General features: G+C 41.3%; 1 protein-coding gene across 1 annotated transcript in view; it reads left to right on the top strand.

Annotated features, from left to right (window-relative positions):
• Nucleotides 1-1,048: 1,048 nt before the first annotated feature.
• B3GLCT (beta 3-glucosyltransferase) overlaps nt 1,049-18,107 on the top strand; it is a 105,252-nt gene continuing 88,193 nt past the window's right edge. The window contains exons 1-2 of the mRNA XM_072993761.2: nt 1,049-1,274; nt 15,881-15,939. Of these exons, the coding sequence (XP_072849862.2) occupies nt 1,190-1,274; nt 15,881-15,939 (144 nt within the window). The 5' untranslated portion in view covers nt 1,049-1,189. The remainder of the gene's footprint in view (nt 1,275-15,880; nt 15,940-18,107) is intronic.

The raw sequence follows: 18,107 nt of genomic DNA, 5'->3' as shown, positions 1-18,107 counted from the left end.
CCTGACCACATTTGACTAAAAGGTAATTGAGTGATAACTATTAATATACTGTATGACGTTGGGCATGTACATTAAGGAAGTAGGTGAAAAAAAGTAACTTTTAAAATTGCTTATGCTGAAAATGCAGGTAGACAGGAGGCATCTGTAGATTGTGTTTGAATGGACTAGAGATAAATATTAATGAAGTTTGGCACAGGCTGTGTCTCTTTAACTAAGGGATACAGTTAACTGGTTTCTTGTTGATTTAGTAATTCCTCAAAACAAAAGTATATGGTGGTGTGTATGTTGCCATTTTAAACCATAAAATCCATTGAGTTTCACAGGATTTTGCCTAGTTTTTGAGAGCAGGTTTGGGGAGAGAAAGGATAAAAAGCTGAAAAATAAGGGCAGAACTGTCCTTATGCGTTTGATCAGGCGTGAGGAAAGTCAGGAAAGCATAGGAAACCAGTGGCCAGATTTTTAGTTGGCCGCCCTACAGCTTGCCCTTTGCTTTCTTACAAGTCCAGATCAATCATCCACCTTATGAATACACACTTTTCTGTCTACCTTAAAAATCACTATGAAGCGGACCTCAAGGACTCTGATTTAAGCCAAGCAGCTCACGCAAGGCTGAAGTCAGCTACAGTAGTTAGATACATCTTAATTCTGTTTCTATGTCATGTTCTATAAGCTTCATTGAACACTGACAGACATGTGTAGGTTGAGGAGAAAAGAGATTTTCCTCCATTTCTTCTAGCTGTTGTGTAAGTTCGTGAGGAGGGGGGGAGAGCAGTGAAAATAAACTCCACCACAAAGGCAGCACTTCAGTGCGTCGCGCCCGTGGCTCTGAGGGTTGTGGCCCTCCAAAGAGTCAAAGTTAAAGGAACCCGTAGCCATTTACGAAGTCCTTCATTTGTGGCGCGCGAGGTTGCTCCAGAGAACTTGGGCCGAAACACGACCAGAGGCCCCAGCAAACGTCTGCCCCACTAGATGGCGCCGATGCCCCCCAACTCTTCCTCTCCCTTCCTCGGCTTCCCGGTTGCTGTTTGGGCGGCGATACCCATCCAGAGGCCGCTTGGAAGAGGCTCTCTGCTTTTGCAGCAGAGGCGGAGAGCGACCAGGACGTGCCGTTTCCCTTCCTCGCAGTTGCGAAGTCGGCAGGGGCGGGAAGGCGGGGAGGAGGAGGAGGAGAAGGGCCGCCGCCGCCAAAATGCCGCGCGAGGAGGAGCGCGGCTCTTTCGCGACGCCTCCCGCCTTGGCCGCCTGCCTTTTCCTCCTGTCGCTCTGCACCCGAGGTGAGTAAGAGGAAGCGGACCGGGGACATTTTGTTGTTCGCGTTTGCTGGAAGAAGCGGGAGGCAGCGCGTCGCTTCTTTTTCTCCTCCTCCCCTCCTACTCGGACGGGGGAAAATAAAAAAGCACCAAGAAGCCGAAAAAGCGACTGAAGCCCAGCGGCCAGTCTCCCGCCTTCTGCCCGTCCGTGAGGAGAACCGGATATGGAGGACGGTTCCCTCCTTTCCCTGAAGTTTGTTCGTGGGATGGACTGGCTTGGCGGAGAGCGGAGGAGCCGGTCGCCTCCCCTTTGGCGTCGGCTTCCTCTCTCCGGCTGGTTTCTTTCCCCCCTCAGGGTTTCAGACCGCCGGGCAAAAGCGGGGTGCCGTCGCGGAGAGCCTAGGCGCTCTCGCTTCGCGGGAAGGCGGCGGGCGGAGCGCCTAGGCTGAAGTGGCGGCGAGCTTTTCGCCCAAACTCTGCCGGTGGGTGGCGGGGAAAGCTTTTAAAGATGAATGAATGTATTGTGGGACGGAGGCTTTCGAAGACTTGCGACTCCGCTTCCTAAGACGTTGAATGGGAGGGAGCGGCTTCTGAATCGCTCGAAAGCCTTTTCTGCCACACAAGTCCCTGTTGTTCTCTTTGAGAGGTTGGGCATTCATTCACACGAGCACCGCGGACACGCCACCTTCTGCTTCACGACCTCAGAACAGCGACCGCCGAGCCCTTGTCAGTTTCAGCCTGGGTTCTTAGGACACAGCCTAGGTTAGATCTTCCCATCCCATCGCATTGCATTGCATTTACCAAGAGAGTTAAGGAAATACAATTTTCTGGGCGCTCTTCATCACTGATTGTGTTTTGGATTCAAATTCAGTCTTTCCAGTGAAATTCGAGGCATGTAAGTCATGACAAGTGATTTGGCTGGGTCGATGTCAATAGGGCAAAACCTGGATCCCACTCAAGGCTGTAAACTGGAATATATTTATTAGGGAGCGAGTCCATTGAATAGAGTTCATATGGTGTTTCTAAATAAGCATGGGTAGGCTTGCAGCGAGCAGGGTTTTTAAAAAGGGGTGATTAGCCTGTTTTAAGTAATCTGAGGATTCATCTACAAGGATCTTATTAAACATAGCTGTACTGTACCTCCTTTCCTATTAACAATTCCATCCAGCCAAGAATATTTTGGTGATCAACCACATTGGTGGAGCCCAACATCAGCATGACCTGATCATGCAGGAATTTACTGCAGAAATACCTTCACATTTGTCTACGGGCAGGCATTGCAGTGTTGAGTACAGTAAGTGTGGGTCATTTAAACTGTGGGTTGCTTAGATGGGTCAGGAGGACCCTCAGTTGGTTCACAACCTGCCTTTTTTTTTTCTCAGCCTGGTTATGTATTTCTCTGGATCCCCAAAGTAGGATTATAAGAGGGAAAATGTGTATTTTATACATAACTAAAACTCATGGAATTTAGCACTTCCTTGGCAAGGTACTAATTTCTTGGGTGGGATTTTTACAGGTGAAGTGCTGTAGTCCTTAAAAAAGCTTCCTACTATTTTTCAGTTATGGGTAATTTTTGAGTGGCATTTTTTTCTTTAAAAAACTAGCTTTCCAAGTTCTGAAGGACCTGCACAAATGTGGCAATAGGGCAGATGAGGGGTATATTCCTCTGAGCCTTACTCCAGCTGCCACTGCCCTTTCTGCCAGGTGGGGGAAAAGCTGCTGGGTGACCCAATGAGCAGAAAGCACTCCACTGAACTTCAGAGACCCCTCACCGCCCTTTCTTCACTCTTTGGCAGGGCTGCCACCTTCCTCCAGTTTTCCGGTTAGAATCCTTTTGCACTCAGAGCACACACATAGGCAACTACAAGGTGATTGTGGTCATGATTGACCTGGCTGGTGGATTTAGTTTAAAGTGAAGAAACAAAAATGCATGCTGCTTATATACCACCCCATAGCACTTAAAGCGCTCTTGAGATGGGGTTTAAATTTTTTATTACGCAGGCTATACATTGCCCCTCCCCGCCAGCTGGGTGCTCATTTTACCTACCTCAGAAGGATGGAAGGCTGAGTCAGAGTCAAGCAGGCTACCTGGGACTGAACCCTGGGTCATGAGCAAAGTTTTGGCTGCAGTATTGCAGTTTAACTACTGTGCCATGAGGCTCTTAACCTCGGAGTGTTTTACAATGGTATCAGAAAGAAAGTCTAACCAAAAAAGCTTTATTAAGAAGAAGTAAAAGGTAGAAGACAAAAATAGGAAAAAGCTATAAGGTTGCAAGGACAACTAAAGGGAAAATCACATGGAATAGGTAATCAGGCAATGCAACAAGCTAACTTACTGGATTTCTAAACATAACTGTCAATGGCATTTCCCATGACAGTCTAAGCTTACTTGATTCTGGAGGCCTCTCACTTTGAAGCTGGCTATTAGGCCTTTCTGCTCTGTCCCTCTCCATGTTAAAAATGATCTCCCCTTAGGACTTCACTCAGTTCTTGCCCTGTGTCTCCAGGCAGCATGCTGGTGAGAGTCGTCTCTTTGTCAGTGTTCAAGTTCTTTCCTTTAAACCTCTGGAAACCTTTGTTCTCTTTTTGAATGAAGAAGTTCTTTGAGATGGGCTAGCTGTGAAAACCTATCCCTTGAGATTGAATGCTTGGAACCGCATTTGGCCAAGGGAAGTACTGTGACCAACAGGAAGTGTGAAACAGTGGGTATTTTATCACCATTTTAGAGAGATGGAGATCCCTTTTTGACTCAAAGCTCTTTTGATATGTCAATTAGTCAGCCCTGCGTTCTGTGGAAAAGCTTAGAAGTTAATATACCAGAAAAAGCACCTCCAGTGGACATCTTATGACAACAAACCAATAATCAGGCCCTATAATGATCCTTTAGCGTTAAATTGAGCATTATCAGTAACAGAATAATTGTTATATTGTAAAATTAAGTAGAAGGTGTAATAATCATTTTAGGGCTAAAGATGGTTCCTTGGTAGAGATAAGCATGAACGAAAAAATGAACCAGGAACTTCATGGGAAATTGAAGCTTCGGGTCAGTTCCAAACTGGAGAGCCCAAACCAGAAACTTTATTATGTTTCCTTGGACTCCCTGGTTTGTTCCCCTCCCCACAGCCTGCCCCTCTCCCTTCCCACTGCCCCCATCACCTTCTTAACTTTTGCAGCTGCTGCCTCTTCCTCTGCCACCATCTTGAGAGGCTGCCCAGTGGCTCCCACAGTTTTTTTGTTGTTGTTGTTGAGAGGCAGCCCAGCCAGCTCCCACAGGCCAGGCGACATCTCCAAAAATTTAAAGCTGGATGCATCTGCAGATGCATCCCAGCCTGTGGGAGCCAGCCAAGCTGCTTCTGGAAAGAAATATAAGAAAGAAATCTATAAATTTAATTTAAAAATTTGTAGAGTCAGACTGTGGCTGCCTCTGCGCATGTACAGAGGCAACCCGGGACTGCCTCTCATTTTTTTCCAATTAAAAATAATTAGAGGCAGACTGGGGCTGCCTCTGCATATGCTCCCACCTCCTAGCTGAGAGGTGGGCATATGCTCAAACTGCCTCTCAAGATGGCAGTGGTGGCGGAGGTGGTAGTAGCAAAAGGTAGGAAGGCAGTGGGGGCAGTGGGGAAGAAAAATTTTTTTAGAGGCAGTGGCTATTTTATAGGGCCAAGCAACTGATCCATGGTTCATTCCAGAAAAGTTCAGAATTTCATGGACATCAACGAACCATGAACTGAGATGAACTGCTATTTTTCCTGGTTCATGCCCATTTCTATATCCCTGGTGTAAGAACCATGATACTGATTCAACTTATAGAAGTGTTGCTAGAACAAGGGAGCATTTAAGGCAGGGACTTCCAATTTCCAGTCCTCTAGCTGTTTTGAACCTCCCAGAATCCTTGTTCTTGGGTTTCTAGGAATTGACTCATTTGAAGGATCAAAGTTTGAAAACACTAGTTTAAAAAATGCCAGATCAATGTTTCAGTGGCTCCTACTGTAGGGAAATCACCCCAGAGGGAGACCACAGCTGCAGTACAAGGATATGTGCAAGCGGGATCTGAAGGCCTTAGGAATGGACCTCAACAGGTGGGAAACCTTGACATCTGAGCATTCAGCCTGGGGGCAGGCGGTGCCTCATGGCCTCTCCCAATTTGAAGAGACCCTTGTCCAGCAGGCCAAGGTAAAGAGGCAGTCCCGAAAGCAGCAAAATCAGGGAGCTGGACAGTGGACAGATTGTATTTGTCTTCAGTGTGGAAGGGATTGTCACTCTCGATCTGGCCTTCTCAGCCACACTAGACGCTGTTCCAAGTCCTCCATACAGAGCACATTACCATAGTCTCTCGAGACTGGAGGACGCCTAAATCTAACTGTAGGAAGGATTTGTTGAAGGACATACTGTAGTTAGGATTTGATTTTGACCACTTAACCTTCACCTTCCCTAGTTAGTTATCTGGTTTGATATAACAGCTTGTTATCTACTGATGCACTTTTTATTGAACATAGTGTGTTTCACCTTAAATTTTTGACAGTTGATGTGATTTATAGTCTTCATTAATGGGGGGGGCAGGGTGGACATTTATGACCACCATGTCTAGATGATCACACAAGTGTGATCATGGTGTCTCATGAAATATATTTTGAACATATAACTCATCTTGGAAGAGGAGAGTTGTATAGTATTTTCCTGCTACAATCATGCTGCTTGATCCTTTTGCATTTTACTTGGCAGCATGTTAATTCACCATTGTCAGTGAAATATCTTACTTTCTCTGGTACAGGGAGTTAATGTATAAGGGGGAAACCAAATGGCAAAGAAACCTTTTCTTAGTCAATACAAATGTAGAAGAATGCAACACCTTTATTATACCGCAAAAAATTATTATTCTACATTTGTATTGTGTAATGTCATTTAAAAGTGTAATGTACAGCAAATCCTTTGACTGTAAATCATTTGTTGTTTTCAGCACTTTGCCTCAGCACTTCATTTCAGCACACATATCAACATACCCTCTAACTTTCAGTTCTGCTGGGCGAGGTTCCACCTCTCTCTTGCACAACTTTGCCCCTGTGTGTGTGACTCCACCCCCCCGCACACAAGGTTCCGTTGCAACCAGAACCTAATGCGATCGCTGCATGGAGGAGGAAGATAGCTGTGTGGAGGGAGGCAGGGGCACACCTGCACATGTTCAACTTAGAGGGAACCTTGCCTGATGTGTAGCCTGTATTTTAAACAATCAACTATTGTTAGGACAATATATGGAGAAACACAATGGTTTCTTATAGGCAAAGGTGTCAGACAAAGGTGCATATTACTCCTTTAACTTCAGTCTGTATGCAGAACATATCCAGACATCCAGACTAGATTCAGATAAAAGTGGATTGAAAATTGGTGGAAGAAACATCAATAAGATACACAGATAACACCATCTTAGTGGCAGAAATGACTTTTAGGAAAAATTAAAGAAGAAAGTGTCAAAACAGGACTGCAGCTGAACATTAAGAAGACAAAATCTGACTACAGAAGAACTACATAACTTTATTATTGGCAATAAAGAAATTGAAATAGAGATTTTGTATACCTTGGTTCAGTCATCAATCCAGATGGAGATTGCAGCCAAGAAATCAGAAGACTGAGACTCAGAAGGGCAACAATCAGGAATTAGAAAAGATAATCAAGTTTAAGGATGTGTCACTGGCCAAGACCAAGATCATCCACACTCTTATATTTCCGATCAATGTATATGGGTATGAAAGCTAGACAATAAAGAAAGCTGACAGGAAAAAATGATTTGTTTGAAATGTGGTGCTGAAAGAGAGCTTTGCAGATACCCTGGACTGTCAGAAAGACAAAAAGGTCGGTCCTAGATTAGATCAGGGCTGTACTATCTCTGGCAGCAAAACTGTTGAAACTAAAGCTATCCTGCTTTGGCCACATCATAAGAAGGTAGGATTCTCTAGAAAAGACAATCCTAGGAAAGGTTGAAGGCAGCAGGAAAAGAGGAACACCCAATTACAAGATGGACTGACTCCCTACTGGAAAGCTGCAGGGTTTTTGTTGAGGACAGAACATTGCTCATTCATAAGGTTGCTATAAATCAGAGACAACTTGATAGCACATATCAACAACAACAACAAAACTGTAATATAAATATCATGATTCAATAATATTTTTTTATTCTACAAACTCAGTTTTGATACTACCAAATATAATTTGTCTAGGTCATTGGCTGTCACTGTTACGTGCAGTTTCAGTTAAGAACATTGTTTTTAAAAACATCACAATGGAAAATACTGGTTTATTGTGCAGTTTTACTACATCTAGCTCCCTCCATATTACAGATCATGAACTTTCTGAGTAATAACAAGAAAAAAATAAAATTTAAAAATAAAAAATCTTGATAGTAGCAAGAAATTAAATTGACCAATGGTTAGATGGACGGTATAAAAATCAAATAAATAAAGTGTGAGTAGTAATTTTTTCAGTGTAAGTGATGTGATCAGATATGCAGATGATACCACTCTGATGGGAGAAAGGGAGGAGGAATTAAAGAACCTCTTAACGAGGGTGAAAGAGGAGAGTGCAAAAATGGTCTGAAGCTCAACATCAAAAAAAAAACTAAGATCATGCCCACTGGTCCCATCACATCCTGGCAAATAGAAGGGGAAGCTATGGAGGCAGTGACAGATTTTACTTTCTTGGGATCCATGATCACTGCACATGGAGATAGCAGCCATGAAATTAAAAGACGCCTGCTTCTTGGGAGGAAAGCAATGACAAACATAGACAGCATCTTAAAAAGCAGAGACATCACATTGCTGACAAAGGTTCGCATAGTCAAAGCGATGGTTTTTCTAATAGTGATGTATGGAAGTGAGAGCTGGACCATACAGAAGGCTGACTGTTGAAGAATTTATGCTTTTGAATTGAGGGTGCTGGAGGAGACTCTTGAGAGTCCCCTGGACTGCAATGAGAACAAACCTATCCATTCTGAAGGAAATCAACCCTGGGTGCTCACTGGAAGGACAGATCCTGAAGCCGAGGCTCCAATACTTTGGCCATCTGATGAGAAGAGAAGACTCTCTTGAAAAGACCCTGAAGTTGGGAAAGTGTGACGGCAAGAGGAGAAGGGGATGACAGAGGATAAGATAGTTGGACAGTGTCACTGAAGCTACCAACATAAATTTGACCCAACTCCGGGAGGCAGTGGAAAACAGGAGGGCCTGGTGTGCTCCAGTCCATGGGGTCACGAAGAGTCGGACACGATTTAACGACAAAACAAGAAAAAGTGATGTGAAGGGATAGCTGTCATTTGTTAAATTTACATCCTGCCATTCCGCCAGTGAACTCTGGGTGGTGTACATGGTTCTTCTTCCTTGTAGTTTATCCTCACAACAACCTTGGGTGAGAGTGTTGAGAGTTCCTGAATTCATTGACCATCTTTTTGAGAGTCATTTTGGAGAGGAAGTAGTAAGGGCATCGGAAGCAGAGGTTTAACATGCAGAATTCAGTTGAGAGGCCTAGGCAAGCAGACTTTTTGGACAGAGAAACCCAGGAGCTCACTGACATTTAACTTGAAACGCTGGACACCAGGTATACCAAGGGAATAAAATTGGTTGCAATTTATCAGGGGTGTTGAATCTTTCTTCAGCCAGGGGCCAGGTTACAATTAGGGAAGTCTTTCAGAGGCCATATTCCAGCAGCTGATATTGCAAAGCAAGGAGGTTGGGTCATATTTAATTCTTGGTTTTTGGACATATTTCCTTCATGTACATGAATCATAGTTGATACCAACCATGTGTCATGGAGGACTAAACCCCAGCATAGCATCTTTATAAGTTACAAAGCACAAGCCACTTTTATGCAACAGCTTCCGGGACTACAAACCAGAACTCAGTTCCATGTAACATCTTGCTTCACTGCTGGAACTCAGTTTTGGGATATAAATCAGAGCTCCATTTTGTTCAACAGATGGATACAAACTAGCTCAGTATCATGCAACTGCCTCCTAGGCTTAATGGCATACCTGAGATGGCATTGATGCAACATGCCTTTCTCATTCTATTCTATTGCATTAATTCTTCTGGTGCATCATTTTGCTGTTGGCTGCTTGAACACTGAACAGGTGATACCTAATACCTAAATGCAGTATGAGATGGAGGATTGGCTTGCCTGATATTGTATTTATGTTAGAGTTGTGTTGTACCTGAATTGGAAAGCAAAAAGTTTTGTAGCTTCAGCATTTCAAGTATACTAGAGAACAACTGAAAGATGTGATGCTATTAAAAACTAAGCTGATACGTATATGTCAGACTGAAATGGACAAAACTGCAAGAGTACTGCTAAGATGCTGCAGACTTGCAACAGATTAAATAAAATATCTTTTTTACAGTACAGTATATTAAATAAGAATTTAACAGAAAGGATTTCAAATATTCCACTGGTTTGGCAGCAGCTTATTTGTTTCAAAATACTGTACACTTTAAATCAGCTTTCACCTGTTACTGCAGAACGAGGCTTATAGTAGCCTTCTGCTGGCATATTTAAAATGGCTTTTCACTTACTGACTGCTGAAAAGAAATTTTCCTTTTCCTCGTCATAGTGGCATTTCCTCTCCAAGTTTGTGCATTGAAGAGAGTTTAAACATAAAAAGGGGAAAAACTCATACTGAAAATGCGTGAGCATGAAATGTTATCAGGCTGTTGGTGAAAATTGGCAAGTCTGATCTCTTCTTTTGATTCTTACTTCTATTTCTGTTATCTAGGGAAACAGATGTCTTACAAGTGAGAAAAAGCAGAGAGAGGTTAAATTTGAGCATATCTCTAAGAGAAGCTTTCCTTTACCTTCAACATGATTTTCTACAGTAGCGCAAAATAACTGCTGATGTTTTGCTAGTCAGAGTACAGATTTCTCCCTGGGAATAGATACTTAGCTATTATATGGTTTGCTATGTCAAGCAAGTTAAATATGTTAGCAAACTGATGCAGTCTATATTACATCTACTAGAGAAATTGCAAATATGGAGATAAGTAATAAAAGCTATAATTCACTGTATCTGAAGACTTGCTCCCAAGTACTGTATATATTAAGACTGAGGAAATAGTTATAATATTCTGTGAAGTCAAGTGCTGAAAGATCTCCAAGTAAAGGAAAGTTGAAGAGATGGTTATTGATGTGCTTTTAAAAAAGGCTGCATATGGTGAATAAAGAGCAGCAGATTGTCCTTCATCACTTGTTGATCGCTGATAGTAATGGGGATAATGGTATTTTTACTTACTATTTAGGAAGCACCTTTCCCCCCAACTCCTGTACAAGGAGATTAAAAGATAAGATGTTCCCTCTAGATACACAATCTTTAATAGAGAAATGTTTATGAAAAAAGGAACAGCAAGATCTGGGAGAGAGAAGAAAGCAAACAAACTCAGAGCTCAACTCCTGAAGTTATGTATCATCTTCAGCAGTATCATCTGAATTACAGTAAAAAGTAGCTTTTATTGTTTTAAACAATCTATATAAATAGAGAGAGCAACAAATTACGTTAGAATCTCTGTTACAGATCCTACAATATTTGTGCTTGAGTCACTAATGTAGAGATTGGGAATGTTTGGCCTTCTAAATGTTACTGATTTGCAACTCGCATCATTTATTATCATTGAGCCAGTTGAGGGGCTGATGAGAACTGCTGTCCAGCGACATCTGGATGCCCCTTTTGATTGTATTTCTGTACAGTATAACACGAGTGGGAAATCTGTAGGCTTCTTGACAATGTTGGGCTACAGCAACTGCGCAGACTGGGGTTGATGGAGTTGAGCCCCTGTAACATTTAGAGAATGGCATTTTCCTCTTCCTTGCTGTACATTCTCTCCTGAAAGTAAACTCCACCTTGAACTTTCTGGGACTTCTGTGAAGCCTTGTACTGCTAGTGAAATATTTTAAATATTGTTTTACATTCATAATGCAAGTTTCTTGGTAGGTGGATTGAAGCTTCCATCTCACCTGTCAGAAGAATGATGATTTGGAAATGCTTTTTTCAATTAAGTAATTCGCTCAGTGTTGTCTTGCATTGAAAATAGATGGTTACTGAGATGTGTAATTTGGTGAATAGAATCATTGGAAGAATGGGAGATAGAGGAAGAAAGCATGTATATGATCAATAATAACCATTTGGACTCAACTTTATGGATTGAGCCAATGGAGCAGATAGTGAGGGAATGAGAGACAGAAGTGCTAACTTACACAAAGGGAAAAAGTTCTGTATATCTTTTCAGATTTAAAACTGCCATGTTTAGGATTGTGCTATGAGTGAGTTTTATAGACAATTTCTTTAGGATTTCTTCTGTAGTGTTGGAGTTAAAAATAGTTGGTCTTTTAATCAGGCTAGATAGCAATCCTTTATTTGTTTCAGGGTTCACATATATTAATATTTGATCAGATCTGCACAGTGTGAGATATTTAAAAGTTTTGATGAGGCAGGCAGCATTTCTGCAGTCCCAGCTGCATATTAAGTTCATATTTCCTCTCACCTGCAGGCAAAAGCAACAAATACTGAATACTATGGTTATGTAAAAGTTTTCTAAAAGAATGCATTTTATCAGGTAATACATGTTTCTCTAGATAAATAAAGAAATTAATCAGATCATTGCTTGAGTACTGACCCTGTATATGCAGTTCTAATGTTGGAGGCTTACAGTTTGCTTATGTAAAGTATCTGTTCACTGAAACTGAAACTGAAAATGCAGTTTTTTGCACCCTGATCCAAAACATAATGGCCAGAATTCTATTGATAATTTATGCTGCTATAAATGAAATGGTGTAAACTGAGACAGTGAATTGTCAGTAGTTAATAAGTTGCTCTTTGTATTCTGTACTGTGTGCCAAGTCATGTGATCGATGGACAACAGGAATACAAGTGACACCTTGTTACCTAGCGTTAGTTTACTACAGTATTGCAATTTATGCTGGTGTACTTATGCCAGTGTACATAGGCAATAGGATTGTGGTCACTTATTGAAAAGTATGTCCCATTTAATGTACCTAAAACTGTGGCTTTGGATTCCAAAATAGTATTTCAACTGAATATGTATTTTTACAAATGTAATTAGTTGGTAATTGATGTGACTTGGAGGCTTTCCAAATTGTTCCCTGTGCTTTGTTCCCATGCTTCTATTATCTAAATCATTTTCTTGCCCTAGTTAAGCATAATTTCTCAACTCTCAAATCCATTAGGTAATTCATACAGAGTAATGCCATGATGTTTTTGAGAAATATGTGTGTGATCTTTTGTAGCAGTGTGGCTTCATTTGAAAATTGACTTTAAAACTGCTGTGTTGGTCCACTGATAAACAGATTCATGTGAAATGAGGCAAGAGTTCTCTGAATTGCCATGAAGTAAATCTAGGGTTTCTCAAAGGTTTGTGAGTGATCCAGAGACAAACGGAGGGGTGGGGAGATAATGTATCTACAAAATTTGCAGCATTTTTCCTGATGTTTTCCTTAAGGAAAATAGCAGGGTGGGAAAAGCGAGGGAACGTAAATTATCGATCTTCTAATCCTAGAAATGATATTACCAGGATTCCCCAGTCATAAGTGCTTTCAGAGCAGGATGTTGTATAAATATATTGGTTTACAGTAGTTCTCATGTTTGCCTTAGCTATTTTTGTCTCTTCCAAGCACAAAAACTGAAGGCTTGTTGTGACATTTTAGGAGATTTTTGGCTTGCTTTGTACTAGTACCGTACAATGAATATCCTATATTTCCAAAACATTTTCTTCCCTCATTCCAACTGATCCTTTGACAAAATCCCTTCCCCCCATTCAGTCATGTAGTAAAATCCACATTTTAGTATTTTTCTTTCTATTGTTTATTTGAATTTATCTTCATTGATTGTTCTTGCTAGCAATTATATATAACCTTCTAGGTTTAATTTCATTTATGTATGCATAGTGTTTGTTTAGAGCTGTATGTTTTTAGTCCTTGACTACTAGAATACATTTCTTTCTCCTTTTTTGTTCTTCATATTTTTGTATTTGTATTCACACAATGTTGTATATATTTTATTTGAACCTTTTATTAAAAAACTTAATAAGATTTTGTATTTTGTTATTGTTTCTTATATTTCTATTGTACCTTTCCTTTAATGAGTTCAGTTTGGTGTGCTGCTCTTCCTCCTGCCATTTTTCTGTGCTCCAGGGTGATTTTGGGACAGAAAGAGCATTTCCGCTAATTTTCCAAAGCATTGGGTGGAGAGGCCCGCACTGTGCATGCAGGGTTCTGGCCATGACCGGAAGGAAATGGGTGGCAACGCTGGCTTGGCTGTGCAGTCCCAATGCAGTGCTGCACAGCTGTGCAGCTTAGAAGGAATGTTGGGACTGGTCCAAGGTATTTCAGATCTCTTGAGCCTTAGTTCACCATTTCAGTCACTATACCACTCTGATAATCAGCTCAATGGCATGAGCTGCTTCATGAAGCAGATTACACAGTGTAGATCACTGTTCCTAGGCCAGAGATGGCAGAATGGCTACCCATAACCAGGTGAGTTCCCACCAAAGCTTAAATACTTTAGTTGCAAGAAGAGAAATTGGAGTGTGCAACATAAACAAATTCTCCTTTGCTTTGAGGGTGCTGCTGTTTGATCCAGCATACTCTAGGAGGAGAAGGCAGAAGGTGGCTCTGAATGTTGCATTGATAGCTCCCGTGGTTGATTTGGGAGACAAAAACAGTAACATGTTGACTGTGGAGCTGTCTAAGGAACTGTCTGATGTGGGCATTCTGGCTGGGGAATACATAAGGGTACTGTTGAATCAGGTCAGCCCCAATGGCCATGGGGACCACTGAGGTACTGTATGTTTCATCTGTGAGTGAGATGTTTCGATTGCCAGATCTCTGTATTTTGTTAATTTCCCCAGTTCTTTAGTTTCAATTCTGGCATCTTCTGGAATTGCAATGTCAGAGATCATTGTAGTGTCAATAATCATCATCAGTATCATCATCATACCATGTATTTTCTAGAACAATAGCCATATCATTCTAGATACCATGCATGTGGCCCTGGGATCAAGAGCAGCTTCTCAGACCCAGCACCTTCGGCAACTGGCAGAATGTGTTGGTGAAGAAGGTACAGGAGGTTCTATTGAAGAAGCAGAAGCCAAGCCACGCTGAAGAACTGGAGGCCTGCTCCTTCCAAGAGCAGCACCAATAGCTTTTCCCAGCTATACCAAGACCTATTAGCAGCACTAGAGGATTTGAAAACATTAGCCATAGTTTGGTGGACTGCATGTGTCTCTAAAGGTTGATCTCCAGTTGCAGGGATTTCCCGTCCTGAACATCTCTGAGTGCCATCCTCTTTCGGCCATTGAATAATCCTTCCTGCAACCTTCTTTGCTTAACTTTAATTTTATTTTTAAATCTTTGTTTTTCAGTGTAGTCCAGTCATTTCCAATCATTTCCTTCTTGTTTCACTGAAGTAACTCAACTCTGAGTCTTGGTCACCTTTTGGTACTTCAGCACTCTGGAAATGGTGTTCATTTTAGCTAAATGCCCAGATCTCTTTCCCTGCTTGCTTTACTTGTGTCAGTGTGAAATTGTAGGGCCTTGAGATTATCAAGCTGAGTGTCACTTACATTTTGACACTCACTGATCTGTCTCACTTGCCTGGTTGCCTCCTCCATTATCTGCCTGCAAGTCTTCTTTGCTCTCTAGCTGCAATGAAGTTTTAAACCTCAGCACTATGCTGCTCAAATGTGGTGCCAGTTCTTTGATAGAGGAGTCTGTGCCAATCTGACATGTCTCCTTTTCCCTTATCATGAGACACACCCCATAAGTCTCAGGAAGTCATTTGTGTTGGTGCTATTCACTAAATCAAGCTTTTTCCAATGACACCATCTATTTTGCTTGTGGTTCAGTATAATTCTTTCCATTCCAGTGCCCTGAATATTGGCAGGAAGGATTGACTAGAACACAGTTTGTTGTTTTGGTTAGATGGCAAATCCATTTTCAATTGACATGAGATTACTGTATGTTAAGTCTTGACTCTGATCTGTAGTTATCTACCCTTAGCTACAATAGTTGTTTCATTGCATGACCTTGACATGTTAACACTAGTTGTACTACCTTCATGGTTTGTAAATAAGAAGTTGGTTGCTCTCCAAATTTAGTAATGCTTGACACCTGCCTGTCATTATTCAGGAAAACTGGAACACGAACTCTTTCTTACCCTCGAGTGGAAGGACGTTTTCTCTAACCATGACAAACTTTAAGGTTAAAATTTTAGATTTCCTGTGTGCCACAGATTGCTCAGTAAACTGAAGTGAAACAGTGGCTAGATATTATTATTATTATTATTTTAAATAGGATTTGTTTTGACTTCAAGCCAAACTAAATTGGCTCCACATCAGGGAATGATTTTCTTTCCAGAGATGCATGAGAGTAAAATTGTCAGACCATAGCAAATGATACTACTTTAAAAGCAGCAGAACTGTCTTTGAGTTTAATAAAATTATTACAGACACTCTGTGCAAATAAGAGATACTTTTATCTGAATTGCTTCTTTTCATCTTATTTAGACATAACTTGTCAGATTTGAGAATCATACATGGTATGGCAGAAAAAGTAGCTAATTTTTTTCTTCTCATTTTCAGGCTTAACCCTTAATGATGCTATTGAAGATGCACAAGGCCAGGCCAAACTGCTATTACAGGTATTAAAACCAATGCCTCATTTCCAGGAAGCTCTTGAATCGAGATTGTTCATAGTGACTGAAATCCTGTTACTACAGGCATAAAGTTTGTTGATGGTTTGTGTGTCTGATTGCATAGCTACTTGCACAATTGTGTCTGTAAAATGACTTATTTCATATGATTTCCACCCTGGTGCAAATTTAGTAACAAATTGAACAACTTCATGTTTTGAAGTGTAGCCACAAAACAGAATTTTGGCCAATATCTTCAAAGTTTTGCCAGTAGTCAGTGACCTTGAAGTGAAAGAGATGTGTCACTATTCTGCTTGTTGGATTATGTCTCATATGTTTTGTTTTGTGAGTTGCCTTATCTTTTCCTGTGATATGCTTCCATTGTGACACAGAATGCCTTTTTAGAAGTAGCATGGATGTTATTCTCTGTGTCTTCTTTTTTCACTGCTTTGTCTATGTTACAACTGGCTGATCATGTGGGAGGGCTTCTTATATGATTATTTCCCATGCAATGATTGTCCTCAGGAGTGCAGTGATCTCATATCACCAGTGCCTTGTGTGGTGTCTGATACAGCTTAGTATCAGTGGGACAATGTGGGATGGATTTATGAGCAAGCAGCAACTATATTCTATTGTAAAAGAGCTGGTCCTCAGTCTGGTAATTGTAGTGCTGTAGTAATTTTTATGGTTATCTATCTTTATTCTTTTAATCATGATTGATATATTTGTGCTGCTTGTATTTTTTACATGTATATTGTGTATTTTTTCTTATTTATTCTTTCTACGGGCATTTGCTCTAAAACCTTAAAAGTTCCATTTATAAATGCTCCCATTCCTTAGCCTAAGTTCATTAGTCCCAGCTAGAGTAAATCCACTAAATCAATTACACTGAGAAAAGTGTTGACTTAGCAGGTTCCATTCATTTAACTGTATCTGGGACTAACAATTGGATTTAGCCACAGACACAAATATTATGGCCTGTATATCCACCTTTTCTCACTTATACTATTTCTATTAAATAAGGTATTATTATCTGTTTTTATTGTAAATGTCCTGGACTATGGTTGCCAACAAGATGGAAGCTGAGATCCATAAAGGAAGTCCAAGGCTAGTCCAAGTCAAGGCCCATACTACACATATGAGAATTCAGGGACTGTGCAGAGTCAAGAGCCATAGCCACTCGTAAATTTCTTATTTATCCAGGTGACAGTCCAAATTGCATAAGAACCTGAGCCCTGCTGGATCAGGCCAAGGGCTCATCTAGTCCAGCTTCCTGTATCTCACAGTGGCCCCCTCAAATGCCTCTAGGAGCACAGGAGACAACTAGATACCTGTCTCCTGACACCACTCCCCTGCATCTGGCATTTTGATGTACAGTACCTTCCTTTTAAGATTGGAGACTATACATCCACATTATGGCTTGTAACCTGCAAGGGACCTATCCTCCAGAAATCTGTCTAATCCCCTTTTAAGGGCATGTAAGCCAGATGCCATCACCACATCCTGTGGCAAGGCGTTCCACAGACTAACAACACACTGGGTCAAGAACTATTTTCTTTTCTCTATTCTCACTCTTCCCAACACTCAATTTCAGTAGATGTCCCCTGATTCTACCTTGTGGTAGAAAATTTATTTATTTATTTATTTATTTATTTTATTTCTATCCCGCCTATCTGATCATATTAGACCACTCTAGGCGGCTTACAGTAAAAACAACAATGTAATTTTAAAACTTTACAGCAGAAACTTAAATAAAAAAAATAATAATAATAAAGAACAGAATAAGAAAAAAGATCGTCAAGGGTTTTCTGTTGGGAAGGCCCGCCTATACATCAATGTTTTTAGTTGTTTCTTAAAAATGCCCAGCGAGGGAGCCGCGCGAATCTCAGGGGGCAAGTTGTTCCAAAGGCGAGGAGCCACCGCCGAGAAGGCCCGGATTCTGGTCTTTTCCTTTCGGGCCTCTCTCGGCGTTAGGCTCCTCAGCCTTATCTCCTGGCTCGCGCGAGTGACACGGGTAGATCTAGATGGGAGAAGGCGTTCCGCCAAGTATCGAGGTCCTAAACCGTTTAGGGCTTTGTAAGTAAGCGTTAACACTTTGAAATCAATGCGGAATCGGATTGGCAGCCAATGCAATGCGGCCAGAGTGGGGGAGATATGTTGGTATCTTCTCAGCCCAC

Source organism: Pogona vitticeps, chromosome 3, assembly GCF_051106095.1.
Source record: "Pogona vitticeps strain Pit_001003342236 chromosome 3, PviZW2.1, whole genome shotgun sequence".
Lineage (NCBI taxonomy): Eukaryota > Metazoa > Chordata > Lepidosauria > Squamata > Agamidae > Pogona > Pogona vitticeps.
This window is presented reverse-complemented; position numbering and strand designations above follow the sequence as displayed.